Source organism: Oryctolagus cuniculus, chromosome 20, assembly GCF_964237555.1.
Source record: "Oryctolagus cuniculus chromosome 20, mOryCun1.1, whole genome shotgun sequence".
NCBI lineage: Eukaryota > Metazoa > Chordata > Mammalia > Lagomorpha > Leporidae > Oryctolagus > Oryctolagus cuniculus.
This window is the reverse complement of record NC_091451.1, coordinates 18,583,181-18,608,236: the sequence shown is the minus strand read 5'-3', so window position 1 is coordinate 18,608,236 and position 25,056 is coordinate 18,583,181. Positions and strand designations below refer to the sequence as shown.

The 25,056-nt window shown below is 49.5% G+C and overlaps 1 protein-coding gene across 7 annotated transcripts in view; it reads right to left on the bottom strand.

The window, feature by feature from the left end:
* The window catches only part of RGS6 (regulator of G protein signaling 6), a 612,852-nt gene that overhangs the window by 61,662 nt on the left and 526,134 nt on the right, over positions 1-25,056 (bottom strand). For all 7 annotated transcript variants that reach the window (XM_051826035.2, XM_008272115.4, XM_008272116.4 and 4 more), the window contains exons 5-12: positions 19,184-19,290; positions 17,927-17,978; positions 16,250-16,314; positions 12,748-12,824; positions 10,137-10,218; positions 7,688-7,762; positions 4,635-4,733; positions 3,546-3,607 (exon numbers count right to left, since the gene is read on the bottom strand). In XM_051826035.2, coding sequence (XP_051681995.1) covers positions 3,546-3,607; positions 4,635-4,733; positions 7,688-7,762; positions 10,137-10,218; positions 12,748-12,824; positions 16,250-16,314; positions 17,927-17,978; positions 19,184-19,290 — 619 coding nt within the window. The remainder of the gene's footprint in view (positions 1-3,545; positions 3,608-4,634; positions 4,734-7,687; positions 7,763-10,136; positions 10,219-12,747; positions 12,825-16,249; positions 16,315-17,926; positions 17,979-19,183; positions 19,291-25,056) is intronic.

The following is a 25,056-nucleotide window of genomic DNA, read 5'->3' as shown; positions in this document are numbered from 1 at the left end:
CCTCATCATATGATCTCTCTCTTCCCAATGGCACGAGATTCACACGGCTGATTGAGGCAGATGGGGGGAGACCACAGGGCAGCCTGCAGGGCTCCTGGGGTAGGAGACTGAGAAGAGAGGGGTGGAAAAGGGCCTCGACACAGAATTGCCATCTTTGGGGCCACCCGCCCCACCTTGGCCTGTCTTTCCTCTGTTCCTCCCAGCACTTTATCTCGTGCACCCAAATTCTGTTCCCTGCACCTCACTGAAAATTACAGCGCTCACATCCATCGTGTGTCTTGCCGTGCATTGTCTCACTGACCCTGCAGGTCAAGTTCTGTGTGGAACAAGTTCAAGTGGAAACAGGCATTGGCAGAGGAGGCGACTCACTTTGTCAGTTAGAAAACAGGGGGGAGGGGACAGTAGAGGCAGGTTTCAACCTCCCCGCGGTTGGCTCCAGACCCTCCCTGGACTCCGTTTGTCCAGCCTCTTCCAGGTGCAAAGCTTCCGGATCACTCCCTGCTGGGCCCGGCACCCTGACTCGTCCCTTCCCAGAACCCACCTTCGCTGTCACCAGCCCTCCTGCCACTCCCTTAACTGTCAACTCGCAGGAGAACTAAGTGGAAAAGGATGGGGACTTTTCCTCAGGGGGCTGTGATCTGACTCATTACCACTTATCACCTGCAGCAGGCCCAGGAAACTAGATCCGGGCTGGGGATGTGTGTGCCCACCTGAGGGAGCTCGGCTTTCACCCCCTGGCCAGCTGCCAGCGCCACCTCCCTGGCCCCAGCACCAGCACAGCCAGCCACAGGCCAGGCTCCAGGCTGCTTTATCTCCCGCTAACACTCGTCTCAGTTCCCTCCTCCTCCCTATCTGGGGCTCTGATGAGAGACCCTTGTGTCACACTGAAAAGGGGCCAGGTATTGCTGTTGGGAATAAAATCTGAGCCCTGCTGGGTGGGGAGATTCCTGAAAGCCTCTAGTGGGGGTGGGGGGCGGGGGGCTGGGGTAATCCCTTCCAGGAGAACAGGCTGTGGAGCATAATTAGGGGGAGCAGCTGGGTCCCTCCCCGGCATGTAGTAAACAAACAAACAATAGGACGTGCCAGGCTCCCCGGCCCTCCTGGGCTTTCTCCCTGACCCGCCTCAGCGCACCTGCACACCTGCACACCTGCACACCGTCTGCCCTCCTCTTGCTACTGTCAGGCTCCTTCTCCACACTCCAAAGACAGGATGAAGCTGGGTGTCATTTCTGATAGGAGCTGTCAGGAGCAGGCAATAACTGTACCCCAACCTCAGCGATCAGCCCGGCCCCGTGCAGGTTACCCAGGAGGCAGGTTCCCCGGATCTACCTGGATCCGAGAGTCAGCATCCCTGTGTCTGAGGCGCAGCAATTCCTGTTGGCACTTCCCTTCCTTGCCTGGATCACTGTGCCCAGAACCAGTGGATCTGGGGCTGGCGCTGTGGCACAGCAGGTTAAGCTACCGCCTGCAATGCAAACCTCCCGTACAAGTGCTGGTTCAAGTCCCGCTGCTCCATTTCTGATCCAGCTCCCGCCTAATGTTCCTGGAAAAGCAGGCAAATCCCAAGTGCTTGGGCCCCTGCCACCCATATGGGAGACCTGGGTGGAGTTCCAGGCCCCTAGATTGGACTTGCCCAGCCCCAGCCACTGTGGTCATTTTGGGGAGTGAACCAGATGGAAGAGATATCTCTGTTTCTGCCTCTCTTTCTGTCACTCTGCCTTTCAAATAAAATAAATCTTAAAAAAAAAAAAAAAAAAGAAGAACCACCACTAGATCTTAGGTATTGCACCCAAGGAAAAGTGCTCCCATGGACGAGGGTCCTTCAAAAAGTTTCTGGAAATTGAATTAAAAGATAAATTTATGTCAGAGCAAAACATTGCTGAAATCCATGCCCACCAGGAGTCTTCCAAAAAGCTTGTGGAAAATACGTACAATGAAAACACCATGCATGGATTTCACAATGTTTTTGCACCAAAATAAACTTACCCTTTAACTGCAATTTCCATGAACTTTTTGAAGTCCCCTAGTGCCACCCTGAAGTGCAGCAACTGTCAGTGGGCACGGGGACAGCCACTCTCGTCCCCACTTCACAGGGAAAGGAGTCCCGCGATGGCCACAGCGCTGGGCCCGGGGAGTGGAGGTCCCAGCTGAGCTATCTCACGTGCACTCACAGCTGTGGCAGACTGCCCCAGGGAACCCTGCAACGCATCTCTGGAGCCCGGCGCTGCGGCCAGAGGCCCCCCATTTTGAGTGTGAAGGAGGCGGCTCTGCAGCCTGCACTTAGTGGACGCTGTGATTCCAGAACAATCGGGATCTAAGAGTGGAGCTCCTGCCACGGGCAATCTCCCGGCACATGGGCAGAGGGAAACGAGGAAGGGCAGTGATTCTCATGGGGGCGCTTTTCCCCTCTTGACCCCTCGACACTGGCAACGTCTGGAGACACTTTGGTTGCCACAGTGCAGGGGAGGGGACTGGTGACCGACTGGTGGGTAGAGATCGGGGCGCTGCTAAATCTCTTATAATACGCAGAACACTATCAACACAACAAGCAATCATCTGGTCCAGAGCGTTAACAAAGCCCTGTTGTGAGCCGGGGTAACAGGTAAACAACGCCACCAAACACATGAGCTCCTGTCCGGGGACATCTCTAGATAGCCTGCAGGCAGAGTGTCAGCTCAGACTATGATTTGGAGCTGGGATTTTCTTAGTTTCCATTTGTGATGATCTGATCTAGAAGGGAGATGTGGATCAATCCAGGGACCAGCAGGGACAAGATTCGGGGTGGATCACACAGCCAGGCCCCCGGACGAGCTGGGCTTTAAGGACTCAGGTCATCTGACATCCAATAAATATTAAGACCGACTTAAGCCTTTGATTCCCTCAGAAATTGGTCATCGCATTAGCAGCAACATATGGACGAACAAATGTTCAGTTCTGGGCAGCCTGATGAGATTTATTCCATACAGACTCCCCAGGTGAGGTCTCCCCCATGCCAGAGAGCTCAAAAGCAGACCATTTCCTTGATAAAATCGAATCTCCCACGAGTTAACAGAGTGGAGCCGGCTCTGAGCAGACTGTGGGCGGAACGCTCGGGGAAGCCCGGCTGGAGGGGCCGAATATTTCCTTTACAGTTGATTCGGTGCAGTTCAGCGCTCCATCAGCAGCTGCTCATCCAGACCCCTCCTGCGTACCCGCTCAGCACCTCAATGCACACACACAGCTCCTCTCTCTCCCTGTAAAGGGAATTGGGGCGCTTTATAGCTGAAAGGGAGCAACTCCATCTGAATTCACCAAGAGGCTGCAGGCAAAGGACATTCTTTGAGTGACAGGGTCCTGCGGTCCCCTCTCTAGGTGCAGCAGGACTTCTCTTGCCTTGGCTCACAGGGGCTAGGTCTACTTCCGTGGAGCCTTGGGGCTTTTTCACATCCATGAGAGGAGCAGCTCCAGTCTGACCCTTGCAGTTGGACTCACTGGTTCACCAAAGCCCGGTAGCATCTCACCCTTGTTCAACAGGAAGAAAACAGTAATACCGAGTGGAAACCTACCTCTCAGCCACCTTGGACATTTTCAAACAATGCCTGTCGATCTGTGCGTTCAAAAATGTGATCTGGGGGGAGAGGGAAAGGGGCTGTTAGGGTCCAGGAAGAATTCCATCACTCCCTTCTTCCTTTGAACCCACATTCCATATTTCCACCAAGAGCCCAACCCCCTCGGGCTCGGCCTCTGCCAACCCTTCCGCTGTGCGCACCAGCAGCCAATTTGCCCTTTGGGAAATTCTTGCCACACTTAAGATTTATACTCTGCACCTGCACCTGAGTCACAGCGTCTCCTGCACCGTGTTACAATTTAAGTCTTGATTGCCAAAACCCAACAGCAGTATCTATTTTACAAAGAACACGGGAAATGCAAGTACTGAAGAATAACGGTTCTCAACTGAGGCCTGGGAACTTCCCCTCAGCCCACAGCTCACGGGGACATCACACCACGTGCCTCGTATTCTCAGCTGGAATCATCCCACGGTGATTTTTATCCGTGTGTCCTTTTCCCCACTCAATAGCAAACTCAGGAAGGCAGGTGCCCAGACGTTTAGCCCTTTGGATTTTCCCACCTCTCAGATGCCAGTAGGCCCTGATGCTGCCCCATTAGCAGCAGACCCCACAGCAGACAGGGGCAGTGAGCCATTGTCTGTTGATTTGCAGCGCTCATCAAGAAAGATCCCAACACCCAACCAAATAAAACTGCAATGGCTTTGGGAGTAGGGGGCTCCCTCTCTCCTTCAAGGTCCCCTGTGAATCACAGCAATCCTCCAGACGTGCCTTAAATGTTTAGGAATTCTGTGCCATGAGCACACAGGAGTCAGTGGGAACCCACCTATGGGGAAACCCGAGGCCCTGGAATAGCTCGTGTTGTCTTTCTCCAGAAACTGCTGGGCGAAGTGTAGAGACATCTCCCTCCCAGCCTCCACGAGCAGTTCGTACACAGCACTCACAGGCTCAGTGGCCCCCGGCGGGGTTCTACTGTGGCTTCCAGGAACTCAGAGCCCACCCAGCCCACCCACCCCATTGTGAGGGTTTTCTTGTTTTCCTTAAACCGGCCACGTCTCCTCTGGGGAGTGCAGCCGTGAATTCACTCACCTGTTTCCGGATGTCATCTTTCGTAGTCTTCCTGATTGGCTGGCTGGGTATGTGCACGGGGCTCTGGGACTGGGACTCTTCCGTCACACCGTACACTGACTGGAGAAGAAGCGAAAACAGAGAATTATCCGTGCCCGCGCTCAAGAGGTAGAGGGGGCTGAGGGGACAGCCGGCCGGGCAGTCACCCCGGTCATCACCCTCTGTAACTACACATGGAAAGAGACTCATCTTTGGGGGAATTTCTCCAGCAGCTGGACCCCTGCCTCCCAAGCCCTCTCATCCCATCTTTGGGTTATGGCTGTCAGAAAATCGGTCCTCGGGCTGGACGTGTAGCCTTGCTGTTAACACACTCGTGTCCCATCGTGGAGTCCCTGGGTTCCATTCCCACCTCTGGCTGCCAGTCCCAGCTTCCTGCCAATGCAGACCCCGGCAGGTGGCAGCTGATGGCTCAAGTAACTGGGCTTCCCCACTCCCACGGGGGACCTGGGTTAAGTGCCCATTCCTGGCTCCAGCTTAGCTATGGCAGGCATTCGGGGAGTGAAACGGTATTTGAGGGCTGCCTCTATTTCTTTCTCTCTACCTCTCAAATAAATAAATGAGGAAAAGTTTTTAAAACAATTTTTCTTTTCCTAAGCTGAAAATGGTATCCTTGTATGACGACACTTCAAGAAGTTGGCGGATAAATGGAGTTCAAAGATGAGTTTCTTTTGGTGCAAAAGACCTTGACGTCCATGCATAGTCTTTTCTTTATGCACGTTTTCCACCGATGCAGTGAAGAGCCCTCCTTTGTCAGTGTTGCTCCAAATGTGCCCCATAGACCACCTGCAGAGAATCACCAGGGGCACCTGCACACTGCTAAGCCCCATAGTCTTGCAGGTGGGTTGGGGAAATCCCACTTTTCTCACATGCCCTGCATGAGTCTAAGGCAAAACAGCGTCCAAGAACAGCTGCCGCACATTAGCCACAGAAGGGCCCGTCCAGATTTCCGGTTGCTCAGCAGAGGACACGCCCATCGGGCGGAAATCCAAAGGGCAGGGGCTCAGGTTCCCCTTTCTGTCCTCAGTGGCGCCACCTGTCCACGGGTGTGGCGACTTTTAAAGCGATTTCTGACTTCCTGGACCGTCTTTGCTTTAAGAAAAGAACAAGTCCCCCAAGGGTGTGTGATGTGTAGCTAAAAATCTATAAAATCAGGAAATGCTTTGATTATGTGGATATGACTTCATGAAATTCTGGAATATTAGGATAAGGGGCCTTAGAGACTAAATAAAGATGCTTCAATATTAATAAAGTGTCACACAGGGACTATCGCTATCTCAGCAAAGAACTAAATGTGTAAGCAGATTTAAGGAGCTTACAGACACGCAATACATATATTTCATGTCTCTCTCATGCTTGAATACTTCAGAAAGTGGAAGTAAAAAGTAAGCTTATTTTGGTGGATTTTTGGAAATCCATGTCTAGCTTTTTTATATCATGAACTTTCATGGATTTTTTTGAAGACCTGATGCATTTGCATAGATTTCAAAGCTTTTTGCACCAAAATAAACTTATTTTTAAATTCTGTTTTACTATGGACTCTTTAAAGAAATGATGTATTTGTTTAGTTGAAAGGCAGAGTGACAGAAAGCCAGGGAGACAGACACACAGAGATATCATCCATCCATAGGTTCATTCCCCAAATGCTTGCAAAATCCTGGGCTGGGCCAGACCGAAACCAGGAGTCAGGAACTCCATCCATGTCTCCCACATGGGTGGCAGGAACTCAAGTACTTGGGTCATCATTGGCTGTTCCAAGAGCATTAGCACAAAGCTGGGTGGGAAGTGCAGAGCAGGCAGGGCGCAAACTAGGCACTCTAATCTGCGATGCGGGTATCCCAAGCAGAGGCGCAAGCCACGGAGGCACAAACGCCCACCCTCCATGAACTTCCTGAAGTGCACCTGTGTGTGAGTGCATGTGTGTGCATAAGTGTATGCAACTATGGGAGAGGGAGAAAGAGGAGACTGGTCATTGTAAGAAACAGGGGTGTTTGGGGACCCATCTTAGCCTTTGGTAACATCATGGAGGACAGCCATGTTCTCCCACAGTGCGTCCTTGGTGCTGTGGTGAGGGTGGGGATGTAGGGATGAGGTCTGGAGGTGGTATTCACGGGTATGCTGTGGCCAGTACCCTTTCAGTTGAGGGAGCACATGTGACCATGGGGCGAGATGGCAATCTGAGTATGGACAACCTCTTCCAACTGAAAGGCAGCCACTTGCCCCTAAGACTTCATCTGTGCCTTCCCCAGCTTTTGCTCCTTTAGTTTTCTTCTCTCCCTGCCCCCTCCCTAGGACCAGCAGCCACTTAGGCTTCTGCATACATGAACCTACTTCCAGGAAGCCCTTGGGAAGACCCCAGCAGGCTCAGCTGCCCGTGGTGGCTGCTGCTGAACCATCCAATGCTACCTTTTTTTTTTTGACAGGCAGAGTGGACAGTGAGAGAGAGAGACAGAGAGAAAAGTCTTCCTTTTGCCTTTGGTTCACCCTCCAATGACCACACGAGGCTGGCGTGCTGCGGCCGGTGCGCCGCGCTGATCCGATGGCAGGAGCCAGGTGCTTCTCCTGGTCTCCCATGGGGTGCAGGGCCCAAGGACTTGGGCCATCCTCCACTGCACTCCCTGGCCACAGCAGAGAGCTGGCCTGGAAGAGGGGCAACCGGGACAGAATCCAGTGCCCCGACCGGGACTAGAACCCGGTGTGCCAGCGCCACAGGCAGAGGATTAGCCTAGTGAGTCGCGGCGCCAGCCCAATGCTACCTTTCATGTAGCATTTATGGCCCTGCAGCCTGTGGGCTTGTTTCATTCCTGATAGGCTCAGGGAAGAGCTCCCAGCTGCATCTCAACAGCATGCACTATGCCAAGCACACCCCAGCCGCTCTGTCAATGTTTGTACGATAAATGGAATGGTTTCCAAAGACAAAATACGGCAGTGGAACGAACAGTATTACTGTTTGAACAGCACCAGAAATGAAAGGGCTGTTCCCAGGAAGAGCTCCTTATCCAGGTTAACTCACAAACCTTTTTAACCTTCTGCGGGTTCTTCAGACGTCGACATTTCCTGATATCCATTTCTGTTGTGTTCACACAGCCTGGCTGAGGAGAAGAATCACACGAATTACTGTGGGAAAATTACTCTTCCAGCTCGGCTCTGCAACACCACCAGAATCCACCTTTATCTTGTTCATTACAGACAAAGCAGGCTCTGGCCCAGTTTGCCACCATGTATGTGTTCCAACATGGAGTTCTGCTATAGAATATAAAAACTTACCTGATAATATCTAAGGATGATACGTACAGGGCAGAGTGCATAGGTTTTTTTTTAAAGCTTTATTTATTTGAAAGTTGAGAGAGAGAGAGAGAGAGAGAGAGAGAGAGAGAGAGAAAGGGAGGGAGGGAGGGAGGGAGAAAAGGGAGAGGAAGGAGAGAGAGATCTTCTATCCATTGGTTCATTCCCCAAATGGCCACAACAGCCACGGTTGGGCCAGGCCAAAGCCAGGAGCCTGAACTCTATCTGGGTCTCCCAGATGGGTGGCAGGGAGCTGGACCAGAAGCAGAACAGCTGGGACTTCAACTGGTGCTCATATGGGATGTGGGCACAGCAGGTGGCAACTTAACCTGCTGTGCCACAGTGCCAGCCCTGGACTGCACAGTTAACAGCAAACTTACTCAAGTGGCAAGACTGCTTTGGCCACAGCCTTTGCTATTTCACATATACAAATATCTGAAAAGACCCTGATGTCAGAGGAACTATTCTTTTTTTTTTTTTTTTTTTGCCTTTACTTTTAATCAGTTTTTAGGAAGGCTAAAATAGTTTCTTTAATTTCATTTCATGAGATGCAAGATTTAAATCATGTGAAATTAGAAATACAGTGGAGCCTCTTTATAGATTTTGTACTTGCGAATCTGTTCAGTTGCAAAAATGTGTTTGTGACTCGCACATCGGTACTCAGTGGTGCTCCACTGAGCACCTGCACGGGGCGGCCCCCCTGTCTGCGCTCCCAGCTGAGGTTGCACAAGGCTTGGTCTTCTTGTTGCAGGCTGCATGCTGCAAAGCAGTCTAGGTAGGCCTGGTTGCCTGCCATGCTCTCTGCACTTCTGTGCCTTCTGTTGGTGAACCTACTGTTTACAACGGCCCCCAAGAGCAGGGCTGAAGTGCTGGCCCTACGTGCAGCTGCTGTACAGAGCAAACGCAGGCTGCGAAGGCTTCATTCTGGTAGGAGCTCTGCGTGACTGCTGGGGAGTGCAGCACTGATGACCTAATAGCACGTGAGAAAGTCTGCGAGCAGTGGACGTTGAGCCACTAACATGCCCACGGTCCCCAGCAGGGCACCAGGGTTCAACACCTGCCTCTGGCTCCCGGCTCCAGCTTCCTGCTGCTGCAGAGCTGGGAGCCGGCTGGTGATGCCCAAGCACTTGCGTGTCCTCCTCCCACGCAGGAGATCTGGGTTGATTCCCAGCTCGGGGCTTCTGCTGGGCTCAGTCCTGGCCGTGAGGAGCCTTGGGAAAGTGACCAAGTAGATGGAGAGTTCTCTCCCTCTCTTTCTCTCAAATAAGCAAAGCAGTTTTTCGTTTGTTTCTTTGTTTTAAAGTTTCCTTGGAGAAACAAGGAATTAAAAGGCAAGTTTATTTTGGTACAAACATTTTTGAAATTCATGCAGTTTCTTCAAAATATTTCCACGGACTTTTTGAAGCCCATTTGTGTATTTCATGAGGTGTCTCTACATAGAAACATACACTGAACAAGGTTATATATTGATGGGTTGTCAGAAATGTTGTGACCGGAGGCTCATAGCCCCCAGCTTCCCTCCATGCACAGCGTCAGTACTCAGGAACTCAGCGTTCAGACTTAACAGAGCTGCCACGAACAGCCAGAACCAACTGCATCTGAGTAAGAATTGAGTATTTCATGATCTAGGGTGAATGAGAGCCGGAGTGGAAAGTGCATTTTGGGAACGTAAACTCCAGGGCTCCCAAACCCCACAGCGTCTCCGTCCCAGTTCTTTGCTTCACGTTTTTAACAGGTGACATGCAGTCCAGAAACCCGCTGAGGCCACGTGAGTGAACGGAAAGACGCAGCCCACGAAGCCTGAGGATTTTCTTGAGAAGGAGACACCTGGTGGTTAAAGGCAGCCTCTTCTTGCAAGAGGGCAAAGGGAAAATTGAAACCCACCAGCAGAACCTCTGAGTGAACAACATTGCATTATCTACGCCAAAATAACCGGAAAGCACTTTGCATGGTCTCACTAGAGGAAGCTGATACTTGGCTGAGCTGCCAGGTAGTCTCAGCACTCTGCTTTGGTCACTAGACAGTGTACATTTGTATGTTCAGAAACACCACCCTCTCCATCAACCTGTGTAAACTGAAAACACAGTGAGCAAAAAGCAAAAACAAACAAAAACCAAAAGCCAAAAACCAAAAACTAAAAACCACCCCGTAAGCCTAGAGAAGCAAGGAGTGCTGTCTTACCACCGGCCTGTGGACATCCCAGAAGGCCCGTTCTTGACTATCCAAAATTTTCCTTTCTGTCTTGTCCTTTTTCCGGTCAATCCTGAAAGAGTGGAGAGGACGCAGAGTTTCTCATACGCTCCTCGCCCCGACCCTCGCTCCCCCATCCCTGCTCCCATTTCTCAGAGCTAAGCTGCACACAAGCTACGGGCACCACTGTGGTCCCTGCTCTCTGCAGAGCTTGGAAACATGCGTGCACAAGTCCCACCGGGAAGCCCCAGCACTTGACGCCCAGGGAGAGAACTTGTTTCTGGCTAGATCACGGATCGCTATCAACATATCCGGAGCCGTCCCCGGGAAGTGTGAAGGCTGGGATTATCGAGAAGGGAATTTTCCACTGACACATTCTCAGCCCATGGGATGGACGCTGCACTGAAAAGTGTAGGAAAGACTGTCACCACCCGCGTGCCGGCATCCCACGGCCAGATAGAAGTTGGCTTTAGATTGGGAGTCGGTGGAACGTTTTCTGAATGCTGCCATTGTGTCTTTTTTTTTTTTTTTTTTGACAGGCAGAGTGGACAGTGAGAGAGAGAGAGACAGAGAGAAAGGTCTTCCTTTTGCCTTTGGTTCACCCTCTAATGGCCGCTGCGGCCGGTGCATCGCGCTGATCTGATGGCAGGAGCCAGGTACTTATCCTGGTCTCCCATGGGGTGCAGGGCCCAAGCACTTGGGCCATCCTCCACTGCATTCCCTGGCCACAGCAGAGAGCTGTCCTGGAAGAGGGGCAACCGGGACAGAATCCGGCGCCCCGACCGGGACTAGAACCCGGTGTGCCGGCGCCGCAAGGTGGAGGATTAGCCTAGTGAGCCGCGGCGCCAGCCCCGCCATTGTGTCTTAAAAGTCACTTAAACCCCCTTGGCTTCCTAAAGGCGGAGTAATGGCCCAGGCATGTCTCAAGACCCAGGAGACAAACACTGCTGGCCTCGGCAGGGGGAGGCACAAGTGGCAGGAGGGAAATTACAGGTGACAAAGTTCTTTCTGCGCCCTCAGCAGCGCTGGGAAGAGGGTTTTTTGGTTGTTGCTCTGAACGCATGTCCTACCTCACGTTATCTAAGTAAGAAGCAACTCGGATTAACTGCTATGTAACTTCTGGATCTTATCTCTCCTGGGAAGAGCGTAGTCGGCTGGACCGAGATAAACCCATAATCACGCCGTGATTTTCGTGGCAATTACTGTGTACTCAGATGGCCTGCACTTACACTGCACTCTCAGAGTTAATCAAAAAAGTTAATGGAGAAATACCACCCACGGACCAAGTGACAATTTCCCTCTGTCTAGAGCTGACGCTGTCTGATTCCAGAAGACAAGTCGGTGCTCCTCTTGTTTCCCAGTGGCTTTGGAGTCCACGGGCACAACTGCCCCTCGGTCCAACTGAACCCCAACCTCCTTCCCACCCGTGTTCACACCCTCCCCCTCGCCACTTCCTCACACACCTCCTGCTGCAGCTCAGAGCCCAGTGCTGGTGCCCACTTCCCTCGGGTGCTGCTGGGAGCACCAGGGGAGTCAGCAGGTGGCCGCCATCAGGGGCTGTGGAAGACAGAAACTGCAGCGTGTGTGTGTGTTGTGGGGAGACCAATAGCAGCCCCTGGACTGGCGAAAGCAGGCTGTGCTTCTAGAAAGCACAGAGGAGTCCTGAGCCCAGCAATCCCGTTTCCTGGAACTGAATGAATCTGACAAGCACGTGTGTGGGCTTGGAGATGTTTACTCCATGGTTCCCAGGAAACGCAGGAATCTCTACTGTGTGTGCAGGAGGGACAAAGCGGGAGGACCCTACTCCTCTTTTCCTTCCTTTCATCCCCTTTCCTCTGGGGGAGGAAGAATGACTCAACTTCCTGGCAGATTTGAAAGAAGAAATTGAGAAGGCCCAGGCCGGCCCTCAGGACATCCTGTCCCCAAGGCTACCTGTCCTCTGTGTGCAGTCGAGGTGCAGGGGGTGGCTCTGCTCGGCTGGAGGAGGTCTCCAGACACCCTCCTCTGCCCCAGAAGCACAGTATCATTCAGATCTGTGGCCACACAGCCGAGGCCTGCCCTATAACATAGTTTCTAGCTTCTATTGAAAGTAATAATCTGATATTTTAGACTCCAAATATATGATTTATGTGTGTCATTTTGTAATTGCTTCTAAACTCCTCCCTGTGGGGGAGAATGGGAGGAGGGCTGCTTGTCCTTCAAACTCCAACAAGCTGTCCCATGAAGACCAAATCCCCAGCCCTGCAGGTAGAGGTGGTCTGAGGTTCTCGAGATGCCGAGCACAGAGGAAGACCTGGAAGTCTGCTGGAGAAAGAGAAGCACCTCGCACCCCTTCTGGAACCAGAGTTCCACATTTAGGAGGACCCGCGTCTCCCACCTGGGCTGCTGAAGCATAGGTGTTTGAAATGCTTTCAGGGCAGCGCTGGTTCTAAAGTTGGAACTCATCCATCCCGACCTCAGTTTCCATTTAGGCACCGTGCTGCAAGGTAGCAGAGGCCAATGCCAGCCCGGAGCCTCACTTTGGCAATCCTGGTCTCACAGCACACCAAGGCCCAGAGAGTCTGCCTCTGTCTCTCGGAGGGGCTCTATGAAGTTGACCTACTTGACTTGTGCTTCTGCTTGCATGAAGATGAATTCCCACTTCCTGGCGAAGGCTCTCTGGAGTCTTGCTAAGTTTTCCTAGTGAGAAAGGGAGATCAACAAGAAGGCATTCATCATCACACACGACCACATCGACACCTAGGCTTATTGCAATGCAGTAGTCTGATTGCTCCCAAGAGCAGGCCCTCCCCTTGTCCATTGAACATGAGCCCATCTGACTTTGCACCTGACTCTGCTGTACAATGCCCAACTATTCGTGTTCCTCTGCACACCCATTACGTGTGGAGCCTGTAGGGTTCACCTCATTCCTCACCTGGATGTTTGAGAAGAATACAGCCCGCACAGAACTTGCTACAAAGACCACTGGAAATAGAATGCTTTGTGGCTACAGGAGAGGTCTTGCCAAGGACATGCAATCTGTTGGGCAGCTCCGAGAGCCAACGCCACAGCTGGAGCTCGCAGGGAGCGGAGAAGGCTGCAGGAGGACTTGGCATTGGTGCTTTACAGAGCCGAGAATCAGGAGTGGCCCAAAGGGAGTGTCCATGTTTGTGATGTTCATGAAAGCAAAACCCCGAAACAGAAAGGAAGAAGTGACTGAGGGTGGTTTGCAGAAGCAAAGGGGAGAAGTCTGAGAGTCACCTGGAAGAACCTGGGACAGTGAGGAGGGGAGGCTGCCAGGTCCCCTAATGAGCCCCTAATTCTGATGATGCAGGGTTGGAGCCGCTCTCCTTACACTATGTATTTTCAGAGTTTATGCCAACACTAAGTGTGAGCTATTAATACAACAGGCGCTCCAACCTGAAACCACAGTTATGGCCGAGGCATGGTGCGTGAGTCCCAGAACACCGTCGCCTGGCCCCTCCCACTGCTCACAGGAAGCCAATGTCAACTGACTGTCGCAGCACAGAAGACGAGGCAGCCATCAAAAATGACAGTGGAGACGATTATTACGGAGAGATTTCCAAGATACCTACATTTGATGACTGGGGAAAGAAGCAGCCAACACCATAAGGACCATAATGTTTATGGGATGAGCCTAGGATTTTTGTATAGGATCAAATGCATGTGGAGAAAACACTACATACATGTGAGGGGGTCATCAAAAACCTCTCCTGGAAAACATATATTATGAAAAAAATCATGCACAGAGTTCAAAAAATGTTTGTAACAAAATAAATGTATCTTTCCATTCCATTTTTCCTCAACTTTTTTGAAGTACCCTCATACCTATAGTTTCAAACATCCAGGCTCTTCTCTTTCCTTTCTTTGCAGTTTAAATTTCTATTACCTTACAAAGAGAATATATCACCATCAGAAAAAAATTTTAAGTAATTACATTTTGGAAATATCACCTTTTTAATTTCTAAGCATTTTTATGCAGAACTTCAGCCTGAAGGCTGTAATCTTAAGGTTGTAGAAGAGAAAGCCAAAAAATCCCAAAAAACGAAAAACAAAAACAAACAAAAACCACACATCAGGAGTTGAAGCTGTCTGATGTCTATGCAGGACCTCTTTTAAAACGTGGAAAATGTGGGGAAGAGAAACGCAGGATGGAGAGTCACGTGCTTCGTGGAGGGCAGGTGACATCAACGCTCTTTGCTCTGGGTGCACAAACAGTAAAACCACATCTTCTGAAACAGGGACTCTGGGACAGCAAGGCAGACAGAGGAGCAGGGCTGGGCTCTCAGGACGCTCAGAGCCACAGAGCAGCCAGGCCAGGGCAGCTCTGGAAGAGCCCAGTCTTCTGACAGAGGATCTGGTCCTCGCACATTGGCCAGGTCCGAGGCTCTGGACAGTCTCCTGCAATGCGTGCTGGTCTGCTTTCCTCCCATTTGTGGAGTGCAAGGGATCAAAGAGGGAGGAGGGCTCCACGCAGGTCTCTGTCTCCAACAGCACAGGCATTTACCTGTGGGCTGAGGAGAGCGCAGCCGTGGTCTGGTTGGCTGGGTAGGCTTGGGCACAGGAAGCAGGAAAGGCAAGGCCTGTTTTGAGAGACCCAGGCAGCAAAAGTGGCAGAGGCACTGGGATGCACGTGGGTCTGAAGGTGCTGTGAATGCCAGGCTATCCGAGGGCGGATTCTCTGCCACCCTTAACGGTGCCCTTCCTCCCAGCAGTACCTGCCTGGAGGGCTCCTGGGGAGGGGGCAGAGGGCGGTATGCGAAAGTCTACTCAGTTTCCCAGATTCTTGGGGACCCTTCCAGAGTTCACTTTGGGAGCAAGATTCTGCAACCAAAATTTAAAAATAGGTTTAAAAGCTCTGTGAGTCTTCAGGCTCTCTGTGTTTTGTTTTCTGGGCTCTGTCCCATGGAAGTGGGCTCTCACTTTTGCAAAGGAGTTACCCCTTGGGAAGGAAGGTGGAGGAGGAGAGGCTGAGAGAGCTGGGGGGATGGACACATCTTGTGACCACATCCGGTCTTCCTTTCTGGGTTGAGATTTGCCCTCAGATCCTGTCGCTACTACCAAGTACAGGGGAGTGGGTATAAAGCTGCAATCTTAACAGATGTCATACTGTAAGTTTGACTTCTCCTCCCTTTTTGGTACAACTGTGTGAGTTTCAACACACGTATGGATGCATCTGACCACAACCACATCAGGATACAAAGCAGTTCTATGACTCTCCAAAACTCCCTCCTGCTAGCTCTGTAGCACCATACTATTCCCACCCATACCCCTGGTAATCAATGGTTTGTTTTCCAGCATGATGGTTTTGCCTAATCCAGAATGTCAGCTCAGTGGAATGGCCGGCTGGAGACTGGTTTATTTCGTTCAACCTGGTGTCTTCAATGCTGATCCAAGTGGTTGCATGTATCAACAGCCCATTCCTTTTTACTGCAGCATAGAACTCCATTAAACTGTAGTTTAATCACACACCTGTTTACGTGAATTGGATGGTTTCCATGACCACAAAGCAGTACAAGCATTAGTGTACAGGTTTTCTGAGTGAACCTGAGTTATGATTTCCCTAGGGTATACCGGAATGGCATTGCTCGGTTTTACGTTGACTGTAGGTCTAACTTCGCAGGACACTGCCAGATCCTTTTCCAGAGTAGACGTGCCATTTTGCACTCCCACCCACAACACAGGGAGGGAGCAGGTGCTCTACACCCTCATCGCCCGCTGGGACTTCCAGGACTGTCATGTCAGCCACTGCAGCAGGTGTGCGGTGGTAGCTCACCCTGGATTTGATCAGCACTTCCCAAATGGCTAACGCTGCTGAATGTGTTTCCATGCTTGTTCGCCATCTTTCTGTCCTCTGTGGTGGAACAACGGTTCAAGTCCTTTAAGAAGCTGATTGTTTACTTTTTTATGGTTGGGCTCTGAGAGGCACTCACAGAAAGAGACAAATGTTTGCATTTGTGAAGAGGAGCTGCAAGCAAAGGAGGCGAATGGGAAAGAGTCCCCTTCCTGGGTCTGACAGGGACTACAGGGGGAGAAAAGGGGAAACAGAGAGAGATACGATTGTACTCTTTCCCATACAAAGTCTGCAGAATGATCCGACTTACTGCTTCGTAATCTGCCAATTCCAGTCTTGCTTTATTCTGCATTGTCCTCTTACAGAGATAGATGGCTGAGAGAAGAAGAGAAAGTATAATATGTACAAAGCCAGCAGTGGAATCATAAACTCAACCCACCTCCCATCCATCCATCCGTCCATTTGTCCATCTGTCCATCTGCCCACCCACACGGCCAGCCAGCCCCGGGAGAAGGTGCTTTCTAGTGGATGTCGTGACACCCGACCGCCAGTCAGGGTCAGATGAGGATCCTCTCTTCTCTCTCCCAATCCCGACAACTCCTCCTCCTCCTCACTCTGCCCACCCTGAACGCTGTCCACTCCGCGGGATCATCACAAATACGACCACGTGCCTAAAAGCACTGCATTGAATCCTCAGTGGCCTCAGGCGTAAGCCTGGCCTCCTTATGGTGGCAAAGAAGGTTCTCCGCGGCCCGGTCTCTGCGTGTCTCACCAAGCTCTTCTTGCTCACTCAGGCATTCTGAGACCACCACCTCTGCATGTGCACCCTCCGCCTGGAGGTCTTCTCCCAGTCCCTCTGTCTGCCTGGTGGCCTCCCACCAGTCTCTGAAGGCCCGGCTCTGGGTTCCAGAATGCACGGACACATCTTCAACCAGGGAGCTTCCTCACGCTGCACTGCAATGTCCCTGCTCTAGGCTGAAGACTCTCTACTGGCAGCAGCCACGTCCTACTCCCCTGCACACGCTGCTGCTAGCTCTAGCGTCTGTCTGGAGGTGATGCACAGGAGCAGTGGACAGACAGGCCCCCCCCCCCCCCCCCAGCCAGGGAAGACCTCTGGGCCGTTGGCATTCTTCCCAAACACGGCCTCATCACCTCCTTTCCCCATCTCTACTCTTCACTGCCACCCTCCTTCAGCGGTGCCAAGTGAAATGGCCCCAGAAGAGTGGATGAGTGGCAAGAATCAGCAAGAGAACCACCAAGAGGAAAGTCAGGGCCAGCTGAGCCTCGTGCTGGACAGCTTGACTGTACTAAGAGACTTCTAGCCAATGACTAGCTGCCTTAACCTGCCTTCTCCATTAGGTCTGAAAAGGTCACTGATGGCAGCCTGTGATATTCCGGAACCCGGAAGCCAGTAGCCCGCTTTCTGCTACATTCACACTCGTGCTCACGCCAGTGTATTGTGCGCTGGCCTGAGTCAGCTCTCATTCCCCAACTTGCTTACGTCAGGTGCATCTGTCGTGTTAAAAATGTAAGATCACCAAATAAGAAGTCCCTGACGTGGAGTGGTTTGACTTAAAATTCTTGGACCTTATGATGCTGTGAAAATGATATTCATTCAGTAGAAATGCAACTTTGCATTTTGAATTCAGTTTTTTTTTTTTTCTGGGCTAAGCGATAGGTGAGCCTCTCTCGTGGCACTGATTAGACGGTGCCAACAAATGCAGCTCCCAGTGACCCCCACAGCCGTGTGGGGAAACAATTTGTGTTCTACAAATTGTCTACATCTGTCCGCATGCTCCGTCCTTCTTTAATGTAATGGAATGGGGAGTTCATTATGTGTCAGGAACAGGAGAAATGGCGGAGCAAAGTGAAGACCCCTGCCCGTACCCCAGCCCTTTTCAGGTACTGTGGTCACCCAGACACGAAGCACCTGGCGTCTGCGTGCTCAGGAGTAACCCGAAGCGTGGGCCCTGGCTCCAGTTCTCACCATAGTCAGTGTTTTCAGGTTCCCAGCAGTTCGAAGGCCAGAAGTAAGGAGCCTGCAAAACAGCACAAGGTGTCAGGGCTCAGGCACCTGCACCCAGCGAGGTCCCTCCCCGATGACAGTCCCCAGCCCTTGCTGACGCCACACCCGGCTCTCACCTGTCCTTTGCCACAGCTGAGTCTGGTCAACACTATTATAGGTATTGAGAACTACAGTCCCAGGTCAGCAACATACATGTGAAAATGAGAAACTTTGTAGAGAAGAAATTTTGTATCGCAGACAACAGAAGTCTAACTGCTGAAGCCAGGCTGGCGCAGGGCACTTCAGCCTGAGTTCCATTTTTCCCTTGAGCCCTGTCTTGAAGACTTTCTGGTCCCAAACCCTACGGTTTAGTGCTTGACACCAGCCCGACCCTCTCCTCTGGCTGCCTGTAGGTTGGGATCTGGGAGATGCCAGGTGAAATGGGCGGGGAAGACGGTGAGGTGGCAGACGGAAACATCTCCAGGAAGGCAGCGAGATGTAGTGGGAAGAACAAGGACTGTGTTTCCAGGCTCACCTGGCCCCTAGTCCAGGCTGCCTCCTAGACTTACCAAGGGCCACACTGATTCCCAACTTCCTTGTCTAGGAAATGGTTGATATACACCCTGCAAAATTTGTTCTGCGTAATAGATAAGTGCAATGTGTCTGCTGTGGTCTGAATGTGAATGTACATGCTCACCTCAAATTCATGTAGAAATTAAAATCCAGAGATGATGGTATTGGGAGGCGGGGCCTTTGGCAGGTGGTTAGGTCTTGGGGGTGGAGCCCTGACGAAGGGGATGAGTACCCTGATTTCTGAGGACCGAGGGAGACCTCCTGCTCCTTCAGCAAGGGTACAGAGGGCACTGCCCATGAACCAAAGGCAGAGCCTCAGACCTGCATCAAGACCTGCCAGTTTTGGCCTTGGACTTGCCTCCAGAACTGTAAGGACTACATGCCTGATGTCAGTAAGCTCCCCTGTTTGCAGCATTCTGTTAAAGCAGCCTGAAAAGGAGCAGAGAGTGCACCATCGACAGCAGGATTTCCACGAGGGCCCTTGGCTGGTTTTTAAATGGCTCAACCAATGCATCGACAGAAAAAAGTTCTCTTGGTCTTCCCAGAGCTGGCAAGGAGTGAACGTTGCCTCCCTAAGCTCCCCGTGTGGCTCCAGGTGGTTTTAACCTGCAGTCAGATCACGATGGGAAGAAAAGGTCCTTTGGAAGCAGCATCCTGCAGGCCTACCTGGAAGCGATAAAAAGTCCCGTCGTCCTTCATGGTGAGCACGTGGTCCGAGATGGGAAAGATGTAGCCCTGTGCCGCAATGAGGCTCCCCAGGTGTATGGCTTCACCTGCAGGGACAGGGAGTGGGAGAGAAGAGCAGTGAACAGACGGGTTCCTGGGCTGAAATACGAGTGGGCAGAGCTGAGAGGCAGGTGCAAGTCAAGTGGCTCACTCCCGGATGACGGCGTGGACGACACGACCACACCTGCTCAGGTAGGGGTGGGGAGGGGAGGTGCCAGCAGGCGGGAAGGGTCACCACGTGCCTGGGAATCCTCTGGATCTCAGCTCTGAGAGTGTGACATTGGACCGCCCGCCCCCTCTCCCAACACCTTCCTGAAGCACGAGTAGCTGGACGGTTAATAGCATGAAACCTGCAATGCAGGAAGTGAGATTTTCACCTAAGGTGCCTCGTGGTGTCTGGGGGAGGACAAGCTCTCAGTGAGTGGCCCTGGTCTTGGGTGCCAGCTTCATCCCATTGCATCCTGAGCAGCAGGCAGAATGAAGCCTCACTGCCCGTGGAGACTTTGAACACCCAGAGCCTGTCCCAGCACAGTGGCCCTCACGGCGACCAGAGGGGGCTGCTCTTCTCTGCAGACATTGAGTAAAACTTGGCTTTCTCAGGAAGTTGGGGGAAGGACAGTGGAGTGGGCAGTGACATACAGAGACCAGTGCTTTGGGACTCTCTGGTGGTTCTCAATTTCATAAGCTGTGGCTTTTAAAAAGGCGTTTGTCTGGCCTTTACGGGAAAATTTTTCAGGAGGTTCAGCAGAGGCTTGTGCTTGGCTCAGTGAGACTCCCAGGATCCTCTGGAAGAGGGGGGATGCCTGCGGCTGGTGCAGTCAGGATGAATGGCGTTTTCTCGGCCTCACTTCCTGACGGCCCGGCTTGCCTCCAGAAGTCCGGATGTCTCAAAGAATCACTGGTCCAGCAATAGGGAGGGTCCATCTTCTCTAGCTGCTCCTTTCTGGTAAGGAGGGGACTCTCATGTCCCCAGTCTTAGAACTAGAGCTCTCACTACATTCTTGAACCTGTGCCCATATTGGATGCTGGCACTGTACGCAGTGGCTTTACCTGCATCCCATATGGGCGCTGGTTCAAGTCCTGGCTGCTCCACTTCTGATCCAGCTCTCTGCTATGGCCTGGGAAAGCAGTGGAAGATGGCCCAAGCCCTTGGGTCCCTGAACTCATGTGAGAGACCTGGAAGAAGCTCCTGGCTTCAAATCATCACAACTCTAGCCATTGCAGCTAACTAGAGAGTGAACCAGCGGATGGAAGACCTCCCTCTCTCTCTCTCTCTCTCTCTCTCTCTCTCTCTCTCTCTCTCTGCCTCTCCTTTTCTCTCTGTTTAACTCTGACTTTCAAATAAATAAATAAATAAATAAATCAAAAAAATCTTAAAATAAAAATAAATAAATAAATTTTTCTCAAGTTATTCAAAACAACTGAAAGGAAGGGAATCCTCCCAAATTCTTTCTATGAAGCCAACATCACCTTAATTCCTAAACCTGAAAAAGATGCAACAGAGAAGGAGAACTACAGACCAGTTTCCCTGATGAACATAGACGCAAAAATCCTCAACAAAATTCTAGCCAATCAAATCTAACAACACATCAGACAGATCATTCACCTGGACCAAGTGGGATTTATCCCTGGTATGCAGGGATGGTTCAATATTCACAAATCAATCAATGTGATACATCAAACTGAAGAACAAAAACCATATGATTATCTAAATAGATGCAGAGGAAGCATTTGATAAAATACAATGTCTTTTTATGATGAAAACACTAAGCAAATTGGGTATAGAAGGAACATTCCTCAACCCAATCATAGCAATTTAAAACAAACCCACAGCCAGTGTCCTATTGAATGGGGAAAAGTTGGAAGCATTCCCACTGAGATCCGGTACCAGACAAGGATGCCCATTCCCACAATTTCTATTCAATATAGTCCTGGAAGTTTAAGCCAGAGCAAGAAAATGAAATCAAAGGGATACAATTGGGAAAGAGGAAATAAAACTATCCCTATTTGCAAATGACATGATTCTATATATAGGGGATCTAAAAGACTCAACCAAGAGACTATTGGAACTCATAAAAGAGTATGATAAAGTAGAAGGATAAAAAGTCAATACACAAAAATCAACAGCCTTTGTATACACAGATGTCGCTCCCCCTCTTCGTGGAGGAACGACACAGGACCCTGCGCTGTTCTTTTGTCTGCTCGGCCCTCCCCGGGTTTGCTGCTGGTTCTTCCCGGGTTGGCTACCATCCCTTCCACCTCTGTGGAAGGGCGGTTCCCCCTAGCCACTTTCCCCACTTCCGCAGGAGAGTGGCACACCGCCGGCCGGCTCTCTCGGGGGCTGCACAGGTGTTCCCTCAGATGGATGTTCCCGGTGCATGTTGTCTCTCTCCTCCTTTATAGTCCTCTTCCACCAATCCCAACTCTGCTACCCACATGCTGAGTACGCTGCTCTCCTGCAATCAGGAGCAGGTCCCACAGTCTATTGGTTGAACTGGAGGCATCTGTGTAGAAGCTGTTTCTCCCTTCTCAGCGCCATATTGTGGGAGAGCAGATGCATAGAATAAGTCTTAATTCCAGTAACTTAGTCTAGTCCGAGTTGCTCCCCACACACAGACAATGCAACACCTGAGAATTTCTAAAATCAATCACATTCACAATAGCTACCAAAAAAATCAAATACCTTGGAATAAACTTAACCAAGGATGTCAAAGATCTCTATGATCAGAATTATAAAACATCAAAGAAAGAAGCAGAAGAAGATACAAAATATAGAAAAATCTCCATGTTCATGGATTGGTAGAATCAATATCATCAAAATGTCCATTCTTTTGAAAGAAATTTACAGATTCAATACGATACCAATAAAAATACCAAAGAGATTCTTCTCAGATATAAAAAAATGATGCTGAAATTCATATGGAAACACAGGAAACCTCAAATGGCTAAAGGAATGTTATACAATCAAAACAAAGTTGGAGTCATCACAATACCAGATTTCAAGACATACTACAAGGCAGTTATAATCAAAACAGCCTGGTACTGGTCCAAAACCAGATGGATAGACCAATGGAACAGAATAGAAATGCCAGAAGTCAATCCAAGCATCTATAACCAACTTATATTTGCTTAAGGAGCTGAAATCAATTCCTGGAGCAAGGACAGTCTATTCAACAAACGGTGCTGGGAAAACTGGATTTCCACATGCAGAAGTATGAAGCAAGACCCCTACCTTACACCTTATACAAAAATCCATTCAAAATGGATTAAAGACCTAAATCTAAAATCTGATACCATCAAATTATTAGAGACTGGGGAAACCCTGCAAGTTGTTGGCACAGGCAAAGAATTCTTGGAAAGATCCCAGACGCACAGACAATCAAAGCCAAAATTAACAAATGGGATTCCATCAAATTGAGAAGCTTCTGTACTGTAAAAGAAACATTCAGGAAAGTGAAGATGCTACTGACAGAATGGGAGAAATTATTTGCAAACTATGCAACTGATAAAGGATTAATAACCAGAGTATATAAAGAGATCAAGAAACTCCACAACAGCAAAACAAACAATTCAGTTAAGAAATGGGCAAAGGACACTAACAGACAATTTTCAAAAGAGGAAATCCAAATGGCCAACAGACACATGAAAAAATATTCAGGATCATTAGCTGTCAGGCAAATGCAAATCAAAACCACAATTAGGTTTCATCTTACCCCAGATAGAATGGCTCACATACAGAAATCAATAAACAACAAATGCTGGCGAGGATGTGGGGAAAAATGTACCCTAATCCACTGCTGGTGGGAATGTAAACTGATAAAACCACTACATAAGACAGTATGAAGATACTTTAGAAATCTGAATATAGACCTACCATATGACCCAGCCATCCCACTCCTGGAAATTTACCCAAGAGAAATGAAATCATTAAATAAAAGAGTTATCTGCTCCCCCATGTTTTTTGCAACTCAATTCACAATAGCTAAGACATGGAATCAACCTAAATGCTCATCAACAGAAGACTAGATAAATTATGGGATATTATGGGATATGTACACTATGAAATACTACACAGCAGTAAAAAAAAAAAGAAATCCTGTCATTTGCAACAAAATGGATGAATCTGGAAAACATACTTAAATAAGCCAGTCCTAAAGGGACAAATACCTTATGTTCTCCCTGATCTGTGAGAACTAATAGAGCACCTAAAAGTAAATCTGTAGAACTGAAATTGACATTTTGAAAAGCAATGACTTGAACAGTCCTTGTCTTGACTGTCGAGGAACAGTTATTTTTTTCTTCATACTATTTGTTGAACTCTTTACTTAACTTAGAGTTAATCATACATGTATAGAGTCAATTTAAAATAGATCTAAGTAAAAATAAGAATGGGGATAAAAGAGGGAGGAGGAAGTTTGTAACTGTAAAGCTGCATAGTTCTGCATACATTCCTACAAACTTACATCTAAGGGTACAGTTAAAAACTTGCCATGAGACCCCAAGTCCCATTAAACTAGGTGGTAAAAATACCATTTTAAGTGTTATATTGACCATATTAAGTGTTAAGGTGATCATATAGATAGGATTAAGTGTTAAAGGGATCATATAAATAAGATAAGTGTCTGGTAATAATAATAGATAGAATTAAAAAGCAGAGAATGTTCCAACATGGGGAGCATTTCACACAGCAGACTCATAGAATGACAATTGCTTTAAATAGCATTCTGATCTCAGAATCAGCCCTTAAGGCATACTGGTCTGGCTGAAAAGCCTGTCAGAGCACTTCAGGCATGGAAAGCCAAGACATTGTGGTAAAAAAATATCCTACGTGAAGGATCTCTGTGAGAGAGAGACCCCCGCAGAAAGAATTGGCCATCAAAGAAGGATGCACTTTTCTTTTAAGGGAGGGGAGAACTTCCACTTTACTTATGGCCTTGTCTAAATACTAATGGAGTATGTGGATTCAAAAGGCTTCCATAACCTTGGCAGTTCATGCCAAGAACCTTGGGTGATCAATGACGTCATACTTAAGAGGGTTAAATGTTAAATTAATAACAAAGTCACTGTGCACTTACTCTCCATGTAGGACTTCTGTCCTCAATGAGTTGTTTGTGAGAATTAACTGTAAAACTTGTTTTCAAACAGTTGTTTGTGTGTGTACAAATTGTTGAAATCTTTACTTAGTATAAAGTTGGTCTTCTGTGTATAAATTTAATTGAAAATATATCTTAATGGAGAATGGGACTGGGAATGGGAGAGGGAGGAGGAGGTAGGGTAGGAGTGGGGGTGGGAGGGTGGGTATGGTGGGAAGAATCACTATATTCCTAAAGTTATACTTAAGAAATCTGTACTCATTAAATAAAAAGTTTCTTTGAGAGAAAAATAAAGATGAGTCTGGGGGTGGATATTGTGGCACAGTGGGTTAAGCTTCATCCCATAGCAGAGTGCCTGGGTTCAAATCCCACCTCTGCTTCTGATCCAGTTTTCTGCAAACAGTGCATCTGGGAGACAGCAGATGATGGTCCAAGTACTTGGGCTCCTGACACCTAAGTGGGAGACCTGGGTAGAGTTCCTTGTTCTTGGCTTCGCACTGGCCCAAATCTGGCTATTTGTGGGCATTTTGGAGGTGAACCAGCAGATGGAAGATAATGCTCTTTCTCTGTCTATTCTCTCTCTACAATATTGCCTCTCAAATAAATATAAATAAGTGGGCTTTTCTTAAAAAAAAAAAAGGTTAGCTTGGAGCAGGCATTTGGCCTAGGCCTTAAGATGCCACTGTATTGGTGTGCTTAGGTTTGATATGCAGCTGTGGC